This window comes from Castor canadensis, chromosome 11, assembly GCF_047511655.1.
Source record: "Castor canadensis chromosome 11, mCasCan1.hap1v2, whole genome shotgun sequence".
NCBI classification, from domain to species: domain Eukaryota; kingdom Metazoa; phylum Chordata; class Mammalia; order Rodentia; family Castoridae; genus Castor; species Castor canadensis.
The window spans coordinates 125,686,289-125,704,081 of NC_133396.1; the positions used below are offsets into that span (position 1 = coordinate 125,686,289).

General features: G+C 45.6%; 1 protein-coding gene across 2 annotated transcripts; it reads left to right on the plus strand.

Moving 5' to 3' along the window:
• Positions 1-161: 161 nt before the first annotated feature.
• C11H1orf116 (chromosome 11 C1orf116 homolog) lies at positions 162-11,640 on the plus strand. Of its 2 annotated transcripts, XM_074048459.1 has the most exons (5): positions 162-332; positions 3,768-3,963; positions 5,157-5,342; positions 7,944-8,118; positions 9,302-11,640. In XM_074048459.1, exons 3-5 carry the CDS (start codon positions 5,238-5,240, stop codon positions 10,804-10,806), a joined length of 1,785 nt encoding a protein of 594 aa, XP_073904560.1. In that variant the 5' UTR covers positions 162-332; positions 3,768-3,963; positions 5,157-5,237; the 3' UTR covers positions 10,807-11,640. The 2 variants fall into 2 exon arrangements, with proteins under 2 accessions (XP_073904560.1, XP_020008686.2); XM_020153097.2 differs by lacking the exon at positions 3,768-3,963.
• Positions 11,641-17,793: the final 6,153 nt, after the last annotated feature.

Sequence of the window (17,793 nt, forward strand, 5' to 3'; positions counted from 1 at the left end):
TTTTTTTAAAAGGGCTCTTCACTGGCTCTAAGCAGGGGAAGGAGAGGGCAGGAGATGATTGGCTAACCGAGAGCAGCACCGCCCTGCTCATTCCCCTCCCAACCCCTCCCACGAGAAACAGCTGGAATGAGAAGTAGGGAGGGAAGCTAGGATTGGCTGAGAGTCAGATAGGGTGTGGCAAGGCTGCACAGATGAAGCATTTACCTGTGTAGGTAAGTCAGGAGGAGGTCAAAAGCAGAACCTAGGAGGCAGGGGGAGCTGTCTCTGTCTCCATCTCTGCCCTTTGGAATACAAGGGTATCTTTCCTCTCTTCAGCTCCCAACCCAGTGAAGGTGAGTTAATCACTAACTGTTGCTTATTCTTCAGCAAGAAGAAGGGCTTCATGCATTTGGGCAGGGAGGGCAGGGGTGTCCCTCTACACCCAGCAAGGGGTTTTCTTCTCTGTCCCTTAAGGTCCTGAGCCCAGCCTGGGATCAGAGCCAGATGGTAGCTTTCTAAAATTGGAGTCATTTTGTGAAGACTAAGTCTGGGAAACATCTTTTTTCCATTTACCTATTTAGGTTTGGTAAGGAAAGAAAATAGAGCTGGGTGTGGTGGCTCACAGCTGTAATCCTAGCACTCCAGAAGCTGGAGGATAGATAGGCTTAGGCTAGGCAGCCTAGGCAACCTGGCAAGCCCTGTCCCAAAAAACAAAAGCAAAGCAACAACAACAAAAAATTGTTTTGGAATTTTCCATCTCCCAGCAATTGAGATTGAGTTGTGATTTTGGAAGAGAATAGAACAGAGAAAGTCAAAATGGGGGACGCCCAGGTGAGCAGAGTCCCTTGGTTTTCCATTGCATTTGTAACAGGAAATTCTTCCATGACTTTATCACCTCAGTGCCTATCTTTATTTAAATAAAGGGTGCAGTGTATGTATGGCTGATCAGGGAGGGCGATAATGGAGCACTCTGTGGACAGCTGTGCAAAGTATGAACTGTGCTAGGTTGTTTGTAAGGGGATGTAAGGTTTGCACATGTGAAAACTCCACTGCCAGCTCATCTTTGCAAAAGCCACAGAAAATCTAGCCATAAAGTCAAGTTTATTTGAATTCAGTTAATAATTTTCAGACTTTGCTTGTTAATAGATCCAGACACTGGCAAACAGAAAGCTACTTGGCTGTGCCTGGCCTCACCCAAATTTTATTTTACAGCAGCATGTTAAGTCTGGTCAGAGTTCCAACTGGGGCTTCGGCCAAGGTAGTGTGGCAGAGTCCATGGGGAGGAGAGGCTTTGTGGGGTGGTTTTGCTTTGTGCTCCTTCAGGCAGTTAGTGTAGCAGGTATACCTCACGGGACACTGGATATAGAAGTCCAGTCAAAGGAGCAAGTCAGCTCTCCTTATCCACCATGGGTGTTAGCACCCTGGTGCCTAACTTTTCCTCCTTGCCTTCTGCTACAGAGGAAAGAGAAGTGGGAAGACCAGGTTTCCAGGGCCTGATACATGCAGTCCTGAAAGAATATATTGGGTTTCCAGTCCTAAAAACTGGAGCTTTAACCATTAGCTTCCCCGGCATCCAGAACCAGCCCACTACGTTCACAGCCTGAGGGCTCCATAGATGGTGAACTTGTCAGCAGTGGAGGTCACTTCTGTGGAGAGAGTGTTTTTACCCACATATTCCCTCAAACCACTGGAGAAAGAGAGACTTAAGGTTGCCTAAACACACAGAGAAACTTGCCTGTGTGCTTGTGGCAGAGGAACATGCACAAAGTGCAAATTTCAGTCTGTCTGGCATTTTTCTTAGGATTTTCTTCAGCTCAAGGCAGAAGAAAGCCTTTCTGAGTAACCAGAGGTTCTGGTCTAAGGGACAAAGGAAAACTCTCTGACTTCTAGAAAGAGAGGCTGAGCTGTTAGAATATATGAAGGTGGGTTCATAGGAGGAGAGTGCTAAGTGGGGCCTGGGTCTGTTCAGAAGATCTGTTTCAGCCAGCCTAGAATGGGGCTCGAATCCTCTCCCCCTTCAGGTGCCAGAACTCCACATGCTATTTATTTACTCTCTTCCAAGACTTGGCTAGTTTCAGTGGAGTAGTTAATATTTAATGTCTTTGGATGGGTGGCCCTAACTAAAGGCTGTGCATATTTCTTAACCCATCCCCTCTTTCTATTAAGTCCCCCAAAGAGGTCAAGGGTGAAAAGATACTAAACTCTCACCTTGAATGTTTTGCTTGTTTCTCGGGTTTCTTATCAGGCAGAAATGCCTCCAGTTTCGATGGCTGACCTGATATATATATAAACCCACAAGTTTCAAGGTTGTAAAGTTGGTAGAAGGAAACCATCTAGTTTGGGCTGAGCTGGTGAGAGAGTGTGGAAAGGTGGATAAAGAAAAGACTTTTTATTCACTGCGCTGGCACCTGAGGGCTTGCTCAGTTCAGTTGGAGGTCCAGATTTTTCTCTTCAGTGATTGTATGGTGCCTGCTGACAGGAGCTCCAATGGCATTTGGTGTCATTTCTTTACTCAAAAGGGTCTGTTGTTGGGGCGGTACACTGGCCTGGAAGTAGAAAGATGACCCAGATACTGCACACGTTTTAAGGTTTGAAGTAGAAGAGAAAGGTGGTCTTTGGGCTTTGGCATTTAGTCAGAGGTGGTCAGTGATCCTTCTTTCCATGCATGTTCTGTGGCATCTTAGCAGTCCCAAAGATGCCTTTTAGAGTTCTGGAGGAACAGACTGCCCTGTACATGTAGGAGTGGATCATCCCTTACTTCCCTTAGGAAGGGGTAGTGGGAAGAGCGCCATTTTTCTCATCTGTGAAGTGAAGAAAATGTCATAGTCTGCCTAAATTACCAGGTTATTCTGAAGATCTTGTTAGCATAGCTGAAAATATTTTGTGAACTGTAGCATGCTCTAGTATGCTGATAGCATGTCGGGTTCTTGTGAGGCAGTGCTACTCCTATTGCTTGAATCTCTTTTAGCTGCTTCAGGCTCTGAAGTGAGAGTTCTATAAGCTGTCCTGGGAGGAAGGAGAGGCTGGCAACCTTCTGTAAAGCCTGAAGCCTACTTGGAAGAACAATGGTTATAATTTCTTCTGAAAGTAAGAGGCAGCACCTGCTTGCCCATTCAGAGAAAATATTATCTTAATTACAGTGAGTCAATTTAAATATTTATTGCCACAGTTTTTACATAGAAGAAAACTGGAGCCAAAAACCAGATGCTGGGATCTACTATGACTGCTTGAAAAAATGACTTTGTCTGATATGGTTTAATGCCCCCCAGTACCTATGAGGTGCTCATAAATGTCAATTTAACCGAAAACATGCCCCAAATTTTGCTGAGCCATTTATTCTCTGTGAAATAAAATATTTAAGAAAAAGCTTACAGTAATGATTTAGAAGCCAAGAAGAGCCTTCTAACAGCTCTACCCACTAGACCCTAGAACAGGTGATAAGCTTCTTCAGAGAGCATTTTTTGAGTGCCTTCTGTGTGCCTAAGCTTGTGAGAGATGGATGCCTCTGCCGTAATAGCCTCAACCCTATAGAACATCAAGAATGGAACTTGGACAGTCAGTACTGGAGTGCATAACTGAAATGACTGAACGTCCCCCATAGTTCTCATGTTCCTGTTTCTTTGGGTTCTCCATATTGAGGAACTCCCCTAATGGAGAAATCCTAGGAGCTCTCACCCAATGTTAATTTATCATTGAGCCTCTTTGGTCCTCTCATCTCCTGAGAGGTTCTGTGCCCTAATGAACCATATGTGTCTAGCTCATTAGGGATTTTCCCCTTCTTCCCCCAGTGTCCTGCCATTCCCTACCTGCACCATTTGAGGGGCTCCTCCCAAGAAGAAGAGTTGCTCCATGAGGCCTTATACTCGCCAGAACTACTGGGTTGGAAGGCTGACTCACCCAACCCAGCCCAAACCTGACTTTGGCACTGGAAGCAACTATTGACAAGGGGATATCTGCCTTAATCCCCAAGTCCCCACATCTCAGGTAGAACACATTTTTATTATAATTCTAGCTCTCCCCCAACTTTCTGTTTAAACTTAAAACTATTTTTTGATCAAATTATTTTTGAATTTTATTTTACATAGAAGAGTCACCCTTGACCTGCCTAATTGTGGCAGAGTATATCCCACAAACAGACATAGGAAAATCCTTGGGACATCCAGTGATAGCACTGACTTCCTTTTCTGTTACTATTGTCATAATACACTTGAAATTTTTTTCCTTAACGAGTTGGAATTGGAAGGACATTTTTCTTGTTCATCTGACACAGATTAGGGAATTTTGTTGGAAAGACATGCAGGAGGTGAGGCAAAGAAGGGAAACTGTGTTTGTGCCAACCCCTACAGGAGCCATGTTCATGTCACCCAGACAGGAGACGATGATGGCCATTGCTTTGGCAGTTGTGATGTTGATGAGATTGACTATTATGGCAGCTGAAAATTATTTGTCCATGTGCCATGCAAAGTGTCTTACATGGAGTATTTTATTACAGTATATTCTCGTAACAACTCTTAAGAAGTAGGCTGTACTAAGGTCCCTGTTTCTTTTCTTGAGCGTAATGTCTCCCACTTAACCAGAACCCTTCTTTTCTAAACTCTTGTTCTGATGATTTCAGTTTAGTTTGGTCCTAGATGGATCTTGTGTTTTTCTTACTACCAGAACAATAGTAGTTATTCCTTTTATTCATTAAGTGTTTGGTTTACTACCAACTACACTGTGCTGTTCTCATTTGATCCTTCCATTAACCCTACCTAATGAGCAAAAAACAGACTCAAAGAATAATTTGCCTCAAGTCAAATATCTATAACTGAGATTTGAACCAGACCCAACCACATCTAGAACTCAAGTTATTAAATCCTGTAATACCTATTGTTTATAATAGTGAAAATATAGGTGAAGCACCCTGGTTTTGAGAAAAAAGTAACTAAGAGAAGGGATAGAAACTCCTTTCTTACTAGACTGCCCCTCCACCACCTAAGTCCATCCTTCTGCCTGTATCTGAGCCAGCTGATATGTCCTTCCATGCAGGCTGGGGGTGGGGTTTAGGTCATGTCTGTTCATGGCCCCCTTCAGCTCTCTGCTTGCTTGGTTGTCTTTGCTGCCATGCTGCCCCGGGGCCTGGGCAGAGCTTTGCAGAAGCCTTGGCTCACACATGGCTTTGATTCTTCTCTTTTCAGGCCCAGCTTGGGACATTCTTCACTTCCCTTCGCTTCCCCTCTGGGAGCCCCTTTCGCCACCCCTGCACCTTGCTTCAGGCGATGCCCGAGAGAGAGCTGTGGCCAGCGGGGCCCAGCTCAGAACCCGTGACCCGCATCAGCAGCTGTGACAGCATGACGAGCACCACCTCCACCCACTCTGGATCTGTACGTACTCCTTCCTGCAACCTGGCCAGCTCTCTGCACACCTGCCCTGCCCTGCCCTGCCTTGCCTTGCTCTGCTCTGTCACTCGTCATCATTCACTGTGCCTTCTCTTTCATCTTCCTCGTCAGTGTCAGCGAGTGACTCACACAGCAGTTGGGTGCTTTCTGCCTCTGAGTCACTCCTGGTTCTGTAGAGAATGGGGTGGGATAGCCTTAGAGAGAAATAAGACCAATGAGGCTTTTCCCCCAACTTTGGTTAGGTTGAGAGGTTGAGCTGGAAAGAGGGAGCAGGCCTATGATCTGAGGTCATGGTGGAATCCAGAAGGTTCAAATAGCATGTAGATTCTTTTTCTTTTTTTTTGGTGTATCTGGTGTTTGAACTTAGGGCTTCATACTTGCAAAGCAGGGCTTGAGTCACACCTTGAGTCCATTTGCTCTGGTTATTTTTGAAATAGTGTCTTGCAATCTATTTGCCAGCACTGGCTCAAACCACAATTCTCCTAATCTCAGTTTCCCACGTACCTAGGATTACAGGTGTGAGCCACTGACTCCAGGCAGCACATGGCGTCTTGAAGTTCTCTGCAATGAAAAACATTACTTCAATCTTTTACAAATATCAAAGATAATAGAGATTAGAACCTTAAACCCTGGATCCAAAAAAGTCTGGGTTTTCTGCTTACAAGCCACATGGCCTTGGGCACAGTACTTAGTTTCTCTTAAGCTTTGGTCTCCTCACTCTTAACCTGGGGATAATATTAACATCTAACTTACAGAGTTCTTGGAGGGAATTAATGAGAGGCATAGAAAGCACTTAGCACTTGCTACTGTGTAGAAAAGAAACAGCTCATCTTGGAGCAGAGACCAGGAAACTTCCAAAGTCAGTGTCTAACTATTTGTGAGTGGCATATGTAGTAAACTGTCATTTTTCTGGGCTTGAATTTAAATCTTGGTTGTTGTAAAACTGGTGTGAAAGAGTAAATCTGTCCTTACATCCAAATGTAAGCCTTCTTTTGCTGTTCATCCTTGTTACATATATAATTACGCCGAAGAACTTTAAGTTTACTTCATTATGTTCTGTACAGGTATTTGAAAATTAAGGATTATAAAGATCTCTACTGCATAGTAAAGATGTTTAATATAGTTAATGAGTTTTGACATATAAAAACAGAAGAGAAAGCAACACACACAGACACACACACACATATCCAAAGTGCAGACAGTCTATACACAATTTCTTTTTGACCGTAGAAGATAAGGACAGAGAAACACCTTCCTGTTTCTGATAGGAGAGGCCAATGTAAATTGTCACATTCCATTGGACATAAAATGTGACAAGGATTAAAGGTTTTCAAAGTGAATAATCTACAAAGGAGAAATTCAGAGTTGGCTTTTCCTTGGCAAGGCTGTTTTAGAAGGAAGACAGCAGTAAAACAGATCTTTGTTTAGGAAACTCCAAGGGCTATATTTGGGACTTCTCTTGATGTGTAGGCCCAGTCAGTAACCTGACCAATGACTCTTCAAAGGGAGGGGCAACTGGAAGGGTTATTTAACAACCTTCTTCCCTCTCTCCAGGATATTTTTAGGTGTATCTCAAAATTTTCCTTGGTCATCTGAATGGCTGGAGGGTATAGAACTCTAAAGTGTCCCAAATATCAGGAAGAAAGGTGGACATACCAAGAAAAACATTCAAGCCAAATTTCTTATATTTCCTTTTGCCCTTTTGGTTTTTCCTTCAATCTTCTTTGAAGAGCAACTTTTCTATCAGTCTTCCTCACCTGTAGAGAATGGGCAGAGATGGCCATAATATCTTCCTCCAAATATGCCTCTGTACTTTCTCATAATGAAAATGATCTACATTAATGCTTCATAATATTTAATACTAAGTTGCTTTCCCCTCTCACGAAATCACCCATGTTCTTCATCCCCTTAAGCTAATATTTGCTTTAAAAATACACACTTTATTTGAATGTTAGCTAGAGACAAATGCCATCAAGAAAGTAAATATGCGAGGGGAAAAAATTCTGTATGGAATGTGCTTCAAAGTCAAGTATAAATTATTAAGTACATTTATCTGTGGCGAGTCGTGCCACTGTTCACATTGGCCTGGGAGCCAGTAGTTGGCTACATTTCCTGTTTGTCCTCATTCTGTCCTTGACATATCAGAGCAAGTATGCAGAAGTACTTTGGAAAGTTAAAAGTAATACCATTCAAGTTTCAGGTCAAACCACTTTCTTACTCATATAATTTGGAGTTAAATCAGAGACACACACAGTGAAATGCTTGACAAAGATCACACAGAACTGGAATTAGAAGCTGGGACAGCTTCTGATCTGTGCCACTGAGCGTTCTACCCAAGACTGGGCAAGAGAAAGGCCCCTTGCCTTCTGTCTGCCTGGCCTCTAAGACTGGGTGCTGGTGGGCCCCCAGCCTGACAATCTCTTCCCTTCCTGGTTCCACAGTTTTCAGAAGCAACTCCAGCAGGTTTGCAGAATAGCATCAGGGAAAGGTTGCCAGTACCTTCAGCATTCTTTCCCCATAGCAGGGTGGTTCTCAGGCCCCGCCAGTTTCTGCAAGAGCTCCCTCTCACAACTCCTTCTCCCACAGAGTGACAGCTACGACTTCCTGTCTGCTGAAGAGAAGGAGTGTCTGCTCTTCCTGGAGGAGACCATTGGTTCTTTGGATACTGAGGCTGACAGTGGACTGTCCACCGACGAGTCGGAACCAGCCACCACTCCCCGAGGTTTCCAAGCACTGCCCATCACACAGCTGGCTCCCCACGGTAAGACAGACTATCTGGGGAACAATACCCAGAAAATCAGAGTCTCTTTCTGTCTACTTTCTACCCCTGCCCTCTGCTCCAATGGTCACAGGCAGAAAAAGGAATTATGCACTCTTCTGGCTGGAATAAAGCTTGTCTCTGGAGGGGAAGAGGGACCACTAGCAAACCAACTCCCTATGTCTTTCTAGGAAATAGCAGAGGCATGAGAGGGAAAGGGGTAAGCCAACTCCCATCCTCTCATCCACAGGTAGGGGAGAGAGGGAGGGCTAGAAAGGTGGCCCTGGAGAGACTGAGTCAGTCTGGAGAGCTAATCTGGGTGACCCAGAGGGCAAGGCTGCAGGAGATAAGAGGAGGGAAGGGCTTCCCAGCTGCAGAGGGTGGTGGCTCAAGGCTCTTGTTAGAGAGGGTAGAGAGCCAGGAGTGTTGAAACTCAGCATAAGGGGATAGAGGCACACAAGAGTGATCCATATGTTCCAGGGTATGTGGAGAACTTTACTCCAGAGAGCAATCCCACTCATATCGAGCTACACTCATCTACCCATTCACTGGACTAATATTTATTAACAATGCATTAGATCCTCCCTGGGATAGGTTACAAATGGGGACATGGGGCTTCACTGCCCCTTGAGGCCAAGTCACTAAGCCAGTGAGCCTGAGGTGTCTGCCACACTCACTGGAAGGCAAGAGGCCATGTCACTGTCTGGTGCAGGGCACTATGCTGTTATAGAATTGTCCAGATGCTCATGGTAAAGTGGAAGCAGAAGACAGAAGGCAGAAGGCTGGTCAAGTCAAGAGCAAACCACTGGTTAGAATGCTTCCACTAGGCTCAGTTACCTTGGAGCCCCAAGATAGCTTCAAGGAACGGTCCCGATTCTCTTCTTAAATTGGGTGCATCTGTAGAAAGCTGGGAGGGCCTGAGTCAAGGGCACAGAGCAATCACGGGGCAACCTCCCCCAACCATTACAGAAAAACAAATCCTCAGTAAAAGGAATCTGCTATTATTGACCTATTAATCTAGATGGACAAGAGTGTTGCCTCTTTAAAAGCAAAGAAAACAGACTGACAAAACCCATTCACTGTTCTTTAGGAAAGAAAGTTCAAGAAGTACTTGCTTTCGCCTCTGCGGCAGGGCTTTCATCTCTGTCACTCTTTTTTTTTTGCCTGTTCTCCCTAATCCTCACAGGAAACCCAGAGGAGACAATCATTCAGCAGGGTCCAGAGTCAAGGAGAGCAATCCAGTCCTCCGTATCCCATCCTCCTGAGCTCCAAGGCCTGGGCCTCAAGTCTGGCTCCTACAGCCTTCCCAGAAACATCCACATTGGCAGAAACCAGAAGCTCAAGAAAAGTACCACCCAGACTAACGGCCACTTCCCTGGTGAATCTCACAGGCTTATAGCAGAACCTGGGAAAGAACAGGTCAGTCAGAGCAGCCAGCCCAGTCGGGCATCTGCCAGCCCCCAGGGTGCTGCCCTTGACCTGAACGTGGTGCTCATCCCTCCACCAGAAGCCTTCCAGGACATCCACCCAGAGCAGTGTAGGGAAGACAGCCTGCCCAAGGGGCCAACAGAGCAGAGTCACACGCCCCAGCTCCACCCATCCGTCAGCCCCCAGAAGAGAGAAGAGGTATCTTCAGAAGCCATGTCCCGTAAGGCCAGTGAGAAAAGCTCAACACAAGGCTCAGGACAACCAGGACTTGCTGAAGCCCCTCCCCTCCCATCAGGGGGCAACTCGAATGCTGGACCAGCTCCCCTCACAGCCCCGAAGCCCCGGAAGCTGCCACCTAATATTGTTCTGAAGAGCAGCCGAAGCAGTTTCCACAGTCATCCCCAGAACTGGTTGTCCCGCCATGCTGAGGCTGGAGATTCCAGCCTGGTCTCATCTTCCCTGCAGGAGCAGAGGAAAGCTCGCAGAGAGGCACTGGAGAAACTGGGGCTGCCCCAGGACAAAGAAGAGCCCGGTGTCCATGTCAGCAAGCCCACTAGCTCTATGAGATTTAAGGAAGCTGGGCATCAGGGCTCTTCCCCAGTGCCGGTGCCAGCCCCAGCCCAGCCAGCCGCTCCACCTGTTCCTGCTGCAGGGAAGGCTCTGATTCCAGCACGGGGGCCTTCCCCAATGAAGACTCCAGGCTCAACGTCTACTCCGGGCAAGGTTTGGATTCCTACCCAGGAAGCCCCTCCAGAGAAGGTCGCAACTGGCCAATCCATGCCGATTCCTATCCCTAAGGCCCCAAAGGCACACACTCCCCTCTCTCAGCCAAGGCCAGACTCTGGGCTGACTCTTCAAGAGAGCAGTATCCCTGGCCTGAGGCAGATGAACTTCAAGTCCAACACTTTGGAGCGTTCAGGCGTGGGGCTGAGCAGCTACCTCTCTGCTGAGAAAGACCCCAGCCCCAAAACCAGCACGTCTCTGGGAAAAGGTTCGTTCTTGAACAAAATCTCACCTAGTGTCTTGCGTAACTCCCGGCCACGCCCTGCCTCCTTGGGCACAGGGAAGGACTTTGCAGGTATCCAGGTGGGCAAGCTGGCTGACCTGGAGCAGGGCCCAAACTCCAAGCGCCTGTCCTACCAAGGACAGAGCTATGACAAGCTTCCTCGACCCCCCTGTGTCAGTGTCAAGATCTCCCCGAAGGGCATCCCTGATGAAAACAGGAGGGAGGCTCTGAAGAAGCTGGGTTTGCTGAAGGAGTAGGCTGTAGCCACCATGCTGGAAGCACTGACCCACCAGAAGGGAGAATGGCTCTGCCTTGAAGCCTGTGCAACCTCAAGGCTCAGAACTGGGACAGTGGCCGGGTTCTCTCAAATGCTCCTTGGTCTCTGAAGTGAACAGAAGGACAGGCTTGAGTCTTAGTATACGTTTATATTCAGAGTGGTTATACACGGAGTTCCTGCTTAGATCATCATGAAGACGCCCAAGAGGGTGCACGCAGCATGTGTGTGTGTGTGTGTGTGTGTGTGTGTGAGAGAGAGAGAGAGAGAGAGAGAGAGAGAGAGGCTGTATATATATCATTGACATTATTTATGTAACAAAAAGAATTATTACTCAGTTCTACTCTTGTTGGAGTTTTTCTTACAATGGGTAGCGTTCAACCTACTCCAGAGCTGAGTGGGGGGGGGGCAAGCCTGAGAAGAAAAGTCAAGTGAGATAATGGATATTCATGTAAGTAACAAAAAACTTTGCACATAAAGGCTCGTGTGAAATATGGGCCTCCTGGAACCCCTGCAGTACATGCAGGTTGGCCAATACCTTGCTGGATTCCTCTCTCCCTTGAACTCTCTGAACAAGGCCTGGGGCCAAGAGGAGCTGGTTTGTTATCTCTTCATCCACTGCCTTCTCAGAATCACCAGTCCCAGCATAGGACACATCCCTGTCACTGAACCTCTTAGTTCACTGATAGCAGAATAGCTCTCCTCAGTCTGAGAAGGCAGGATAAATGACAGCACATTCACTCCTCCACCTTCACCTGTGAGTGTCTTTGCCAATGAGCATGACAAATTCAACAATAAACTGTGCCATGATCTATGACTCTGATGTTCCTGTTCTTCTTGCTCTCTGGTCCCCTGTCTCATGCTACACTTGACTGGTTTGAGGTCACTGAGGTAGAAGCGCAGCCACAGGCTTTGTAAATTCACAGAAGTGTTTCAGACCTTCTCCCTGCTGTTGTAGGTAGTTGGTTTGTGATGGCAAACCAACACAGTGCATAGACCATCAGAGTTGCAGGGAATCCCAACTTTGGGAGCCAATGGTTTTGGGGGAGGGAAATGACTCATCAGGGTCACCCTGCCATTAGGAACAGAGTTGAGATGAGACCCTGGGGCCCCTGATTGCCATTCCGTGCTACATCTGCTGCCTTCACTGCCTCCCTTAGCCAGTGTTCTAGGACACCGACACAGCACCTCCAAAATCCAGAGTCATTACCGGAGATTCAGCCCTAGGCCCCTCAGAATTCTAAAGTGTCCTCCAAAGCATCAAGGATTAAATATCCAGGATTATATTTAGTGTTGCAGTTTTTAAAATCTTATGTTGTCTTCAGAAGAGTAAACGATAATTCGTTCTTTCTGCAAGGGGGAGGATTGAACCTAGGGCTCAGTGAATGCTAAGCAAGAACTCTACCACTTGAGTGACAATTCCAGCCCTTTTGTTTTTGAGACAGAATGTCACTAACTTTCCTATGCTGGCTTCAAACTCATGATCCTCTTGCCATGCCCTCCTGAATAGCTGGAATCACAGGCATGTGCCACCACGCCTGAAAACTCATTCTTAACCAGAACAACTGCTCCCCCCTCATTTCTCTTACCATGTTGCACATATTAAACAAATGCCAAACGAGTAATATGAGTAGGTGGTGTGGGCTCGTGATTCAAGCTTGGTGGTTAGACGTGACGAGACATGACCCAGCTTCCCCGTAGGAAGTACATCTTATTATGGCTGTGTCTAGATGTGAGGGGTAGATAGTGACTGTTGTTGGAAAGGCACCCTTTAGGTCTATTGAGCATTTCTGGGTCATGTCCTTACAGAATCATCACCGTCAAAGCTCAGAATTTCTGAAGAGGATGAGAAGGTTGGGGTTAAGGACACAAATGGCTCCACCCTGTCGTGGTATGTGGGTGTGGGTGGGGCAGTTTCTATGCTTACTCTCATACAGATGCACACCCAAAAGCCTGGTGCCTCATTCCCAGGCCTGGGTGAGGACCCAGCCTGTCACAGCTGATAGGGGCTCCCACACTGGCCAAACTGTATATTATTACAGGCCCTCAAAAGAGAAAAGGCCACTTCTAGAGGGCTGATTCAACATGCTGTACTAGATGAGCTGCTCTGTGTGTATATTTCAAGACACAACTTGATTCCTTATTTATTAATTGCCCTGATTAATAGGCAACCATGATGTTAACTGAGACAGTGGTGATCTGGAGCCTTGGTGTCAATACAAGGCTGACTAGTACTGGAAAAGGAAATTTCACAACCTGTATCTGCCCATCTGCACCCTTATCCCCTTTTCTTCTAATCTGAAAGACCCCATCCCTTTTACTTAAAGAAACCATGCTTCTCTATGTCCTTGTCCTGCAAAGAATGTATTCTGCTTTACAGATGGTCTTCGGGCTCCAAGACTACAGTAGTAAAGCCAAACTCAATTACCTTCATTTTGAAGAAAGGGGCAAGGGGCTTCGGAACATCCACCTTTCTTAGGTGATGCTTAGACTCACCTCAAGTAATTTGATCCTTCCTCTTGCATCTGCCTAGCACCGCTCTTCATTCTGATGGAAATATTGACTGGGAGAGAACAATCTGGTCTGAGTTACTCTTAACCTATTTTCAAAGGATTTTGGATGAGAGTTTGTAAAGTCACCTGTTTGACTTTAAGAACCAAAGTGACAGCTCTACTTCCACTTGACCTTGGATCTCTACTGTACTCCTGCTGGGCACAAATCACCTGCCAAAATACAGAAGTTGGCCTCTTCCCAGCCTGGCACAATGGGGTCTGTGCCCTTCAGATGTGTTGACGCTGCTCCTCTGAGTCACACTCATGTGCCACCCTGGGAATCCTACACTCTGATTAGGCCTATGTGCTATCTAACACAGAAGTCAGAACAGGCACTCACATCTGATGTGCCTCACTCCACAGTGAGAAGTGTGGTCTGGAAGTCATCCTATAACCTTGAGTGGGCAGGTATACAAATATTGGTGTTTGTTTCATGGAAGGAAAGGCAGGGGAAAGAGGAACTGGGCCCTTGTTGATGTGCTGGGTTTGAGCTGGAAGTTGAAGAGTCTGTAGGGCGTGTGAGTGTGTGAGATGAACCCCTCTCTTTCTGGATTCCATGATGTCTCTGTGAGCAGAGAAGGAGTATCCTAACAGAATATGAAGTTGCAATCTCAAGGACTGGTGGAGGTGGGGGCCCAGGGGGTGAACATAAGAAATTCTGTCTATCTTAATCAGAATCTAAGAAGGATTGCAGATGTAATGCTTCGGTGCTCCTTTCATTGTTGATTAATTAGGAAGCATATAAATCTCTGCTCAAATTCAGCCTCCATCATGGATCATTCAGGCTGAATGTCACTGTAACTTTCTGAACCTCAGAGTTCTCTTCTGTAAAATGGGGAACACATTACCACCCTTTGAAGACTGGGATGAATAAGTGACATAAAATATGTAAATCTCGCTCCTTTGCACAGTTTAGCTTATCAATAAGTTGTAATATTATCTTTTGGATCTGAGTCTTTTCTCCTCAGAGGGGGTAAATTTAGAGAGGATTGGAAACTCATCCAATTCAGCTCTGAGAAAAAATAGAAGACAGCTTGCTGCACATTAAAGTCCCAGTAACATCTAGTCTTTGGCACACCCTCCAGGTGACTCAACTTCACCCACATCATGTTTCCTGGAATTGGAAAAGAAAGGGGTCAGCACAAACCTGATATTTGTGTCCTGGTGAGGCTGAGCTGCTGTTTCCAGCTTAACCTGACCATCAGTCTCATGCTTCCTTCTCATGACCATATAGTTTACTTCTTTACGTTTCCTCTGGCTTCTTTGCTGTGTGGTTCAGAGAATTATATGCTGGTCTGTAGTTATTTATTTTTTAAATGGAAGGAGGAAAGCTTATGTAAGAGGAGGGAACTGTGGATAAAATCAGAAAGAGACAGAAGCTAGAAAATAGTCAGGATTCCTGGAGCATTTTTAAAAAATTGTGTAGGTTTCTCTCTGGAATGAATGAGGCACTAGTTATAAGGAAGCTAGAAGTATATGGGATGCCTCTCAAATTCTTTTTGGTGTAGGAACTCTGGATTGCAGGAGTGATATCCACCATAATAGTCATCCCTGATACTCAGCACACCAAGTCAAATAAACAGGTGACATTTTAATTTCAGGCTTCATTAGAATTTAATTCTAATTTTCTGTTCCCTCTTGCCTAGCTGAATCCTTGTCCTTACTCAATACTTGTAGCCAGAGTTCAAAATAGCATGAAACACAATGGTATCCTGGCAGAGTCCTGGACCAGGTGAGCTTCAGTGGGTCACTTTCATCTCACTCACAAAATGGGGTATTTGGACGGTCTCCTAGATCCAAGACAGCCCTGGAATGTATATTCATTTAGGTCCAAACAAGTTAGTTAGAAGAGTAACACCCTGCCAAAACCAGTCATTTAGCAGTTAAGGTAAATGATACCTTACAGAATCCAAGAGCTGGAAGGAAACTTAGGTTTTCTAATCCAAGCTCTCACCAAAAGAGGAATAATGTTTATATACACATACAAACATTATATATTTATATGTATAATGCACAGTGACATATATATATATATATATAAAATGACCAGAGAGATGTTGGATGGATGGACGGAGGGATATACAGGTGAATGATGGGTGGATAGGTGGGAAAGGACAGAGAAGACAGGAGAGAGACTGGGAATGTGCAGTGGCCAAGAACATAGGCTCTGGAGTCAGGTTTCCAGGGTCTCTGAACCTCAGTTACTTTTCCTTTTTTTTTGTTTGTTTATTATTATTATTCCTCTAACTTCCTTTGTTGTGTGGTTCAGAGAACTATCCACCGTCTTACAGTTATTGTTTATTTTTTTAATGGAGGAAAAAATGAACTTATACTACAACAAGATGGAACCTTATATGGGGAGGCAATAATAATAATACTCCTTGCAGTTGTTGAATTTTTATCAACTGTACCTAGATAGATGAAAATTAATTCATGTAGAGGATCCTGCATATAATCCTAGCTATTCAGGAGGCAGAGATCAGGATGATCTTGGTTCGAAGCCAGCCCCAGGCAGAGTTCATGGGACCCTATCTTGTAAATACTGACACAAAAAAGGGCTGGTGGATTGGGTCAAATGGTAGAGCACCTGCATAGCAAGTGTGAGGGCCTGAGTTCAAACCCCAGTACCACCAAAAAAAAAAAAATCAAAGGAGATAACACATATAAAAAAAGACTTAGCACACTGCTCCATAATTGGTACTACTATCACATACATACGTAACTTAGATGCCAACGGGCCCCCAGGAGAACTGGACTAAACATAGCCTGCCTTTCCTCAGGCTGAAACAGCTAAGGTGCTCTTCCAGTCTTCAGAGCCTCCTGCAGCCACGCTCCTCACAGTTCTGTTCTATCTACATCTGTGTGTGTTGTGATGAGGCCTCCTCACACCTGTCCACCTTTCTTTCACCACCCTCACTAGTTCTATCACTAGCACCACACTCAAAATCCAGGCCCATGAGGAATCAAGTGACTACATTTTGTTGTTTCCTGAGTCTCTTACTGTAGTAGATTGGAATGGGGATGCCAAGAGAACTATTGCAACCACACAGACCGCCACTACCTCCCATATCACTCCTTTCCTCTCTTTTCCCTGCCAACTTGCAGTCAACCAGGAATTCCTTCTCACCTTCACTAATACTTGGGGCCCCTTATGATCAGCCCAATAGACTTTCAAAAGATTCCTCAACATGAATAGAGTCGACTCATTGAAATCATCACTTCCTCCTGACCTTCATGCCTGAAAGTAGGGAAGGAAATGAAATACAAGATTACTGGCGGCATCCACACCTCCTCCAATTCCCACTGACCTCACATTCTTCCTAAGGGTGTGGACAGGTTCTGTGCAGGCCTTCTTTGGATCATTTCCCTGTTCCATCCAGTTATTTGGATATAAGAAGGTGCTTGTCACCTCCTCTCAGAGAGACTCCCTAATCCCAGTCCTTCCGCTGGGGCTCCTTTGCATCAGTAGACGCCTGGGAGGTCTTAGTGGAATAAGGTAGGTTACATTTTTGTTGCAGTTAGTTCAAATATGGCAGCCTTAGCATTTTTGGGGTAACTTGAAAACAGACTTAGGAAGACATTCTAGACCCAGAGGGCAATTGGGGGAAGAGCAAGAAAATAGAGAAACAAGAGAAATGCCTAATAGGTAAACTAGCTAGAGGAGGAGAAGTGGACACTAGCTTTAGAAAAACAACCTCTTGTGTGCTGGTCCCTTCTTGATGCTGTGAATGACAGCAAGAGAAGTAGTACAATATAAAGATGAAAGGGACATGGCCTCTACATTCAAGGAGCTCACATGTCTAAATGAAATACAACATCACTGGGATCATTGCAGAAGCCAAGTTTCTGAGGCAGGAGTTTGCACCTGAGTGCTGTTCTGGAAGAGATGTCCTATGCAGCTGAGCTAGGAAATCTTGTGCCTTCCAAATGTCCAGCTGACATTCGGAAAGAAGCCATTGTCTCTATTTTTCAAGTATGCCGTGCAGTGTGTTTTTAGTTCTGAACAGTTTAGGACACACATCTTTTCATCCTCTGCACAGCCTGGCATCGGAAAGCACCTGCTGTAGGAAGAAGGGTGAAGGTGAAGTCATGAAGTTCCCCATTCTTGGCTTTCAGCCCCTTCAGGCCACCTCCAAGCATTGAGGGCCTCCTCACTTCAGGCTCCTTCCAGGGGAACATTGTGCTATGGCTTCAACCCAGGATGCAGTGGGCTGCCTGGAAAATGAAGTCTTATTTCTGGTGTTTCAGGGAATTGCTGTCAGATACAGGCAATGACATTCCAGTAAGAATGAGCTCATCAAGTACCAAGATCTTGGTTTGTAAGTACCATTTTCTAAAAAAAAGGAAGCTAGAATTCTTTGGAGAATTTCAGAGACAAGGCAGAAAAGATAAGATGAACCTAAAATGTCTTGTGGTAC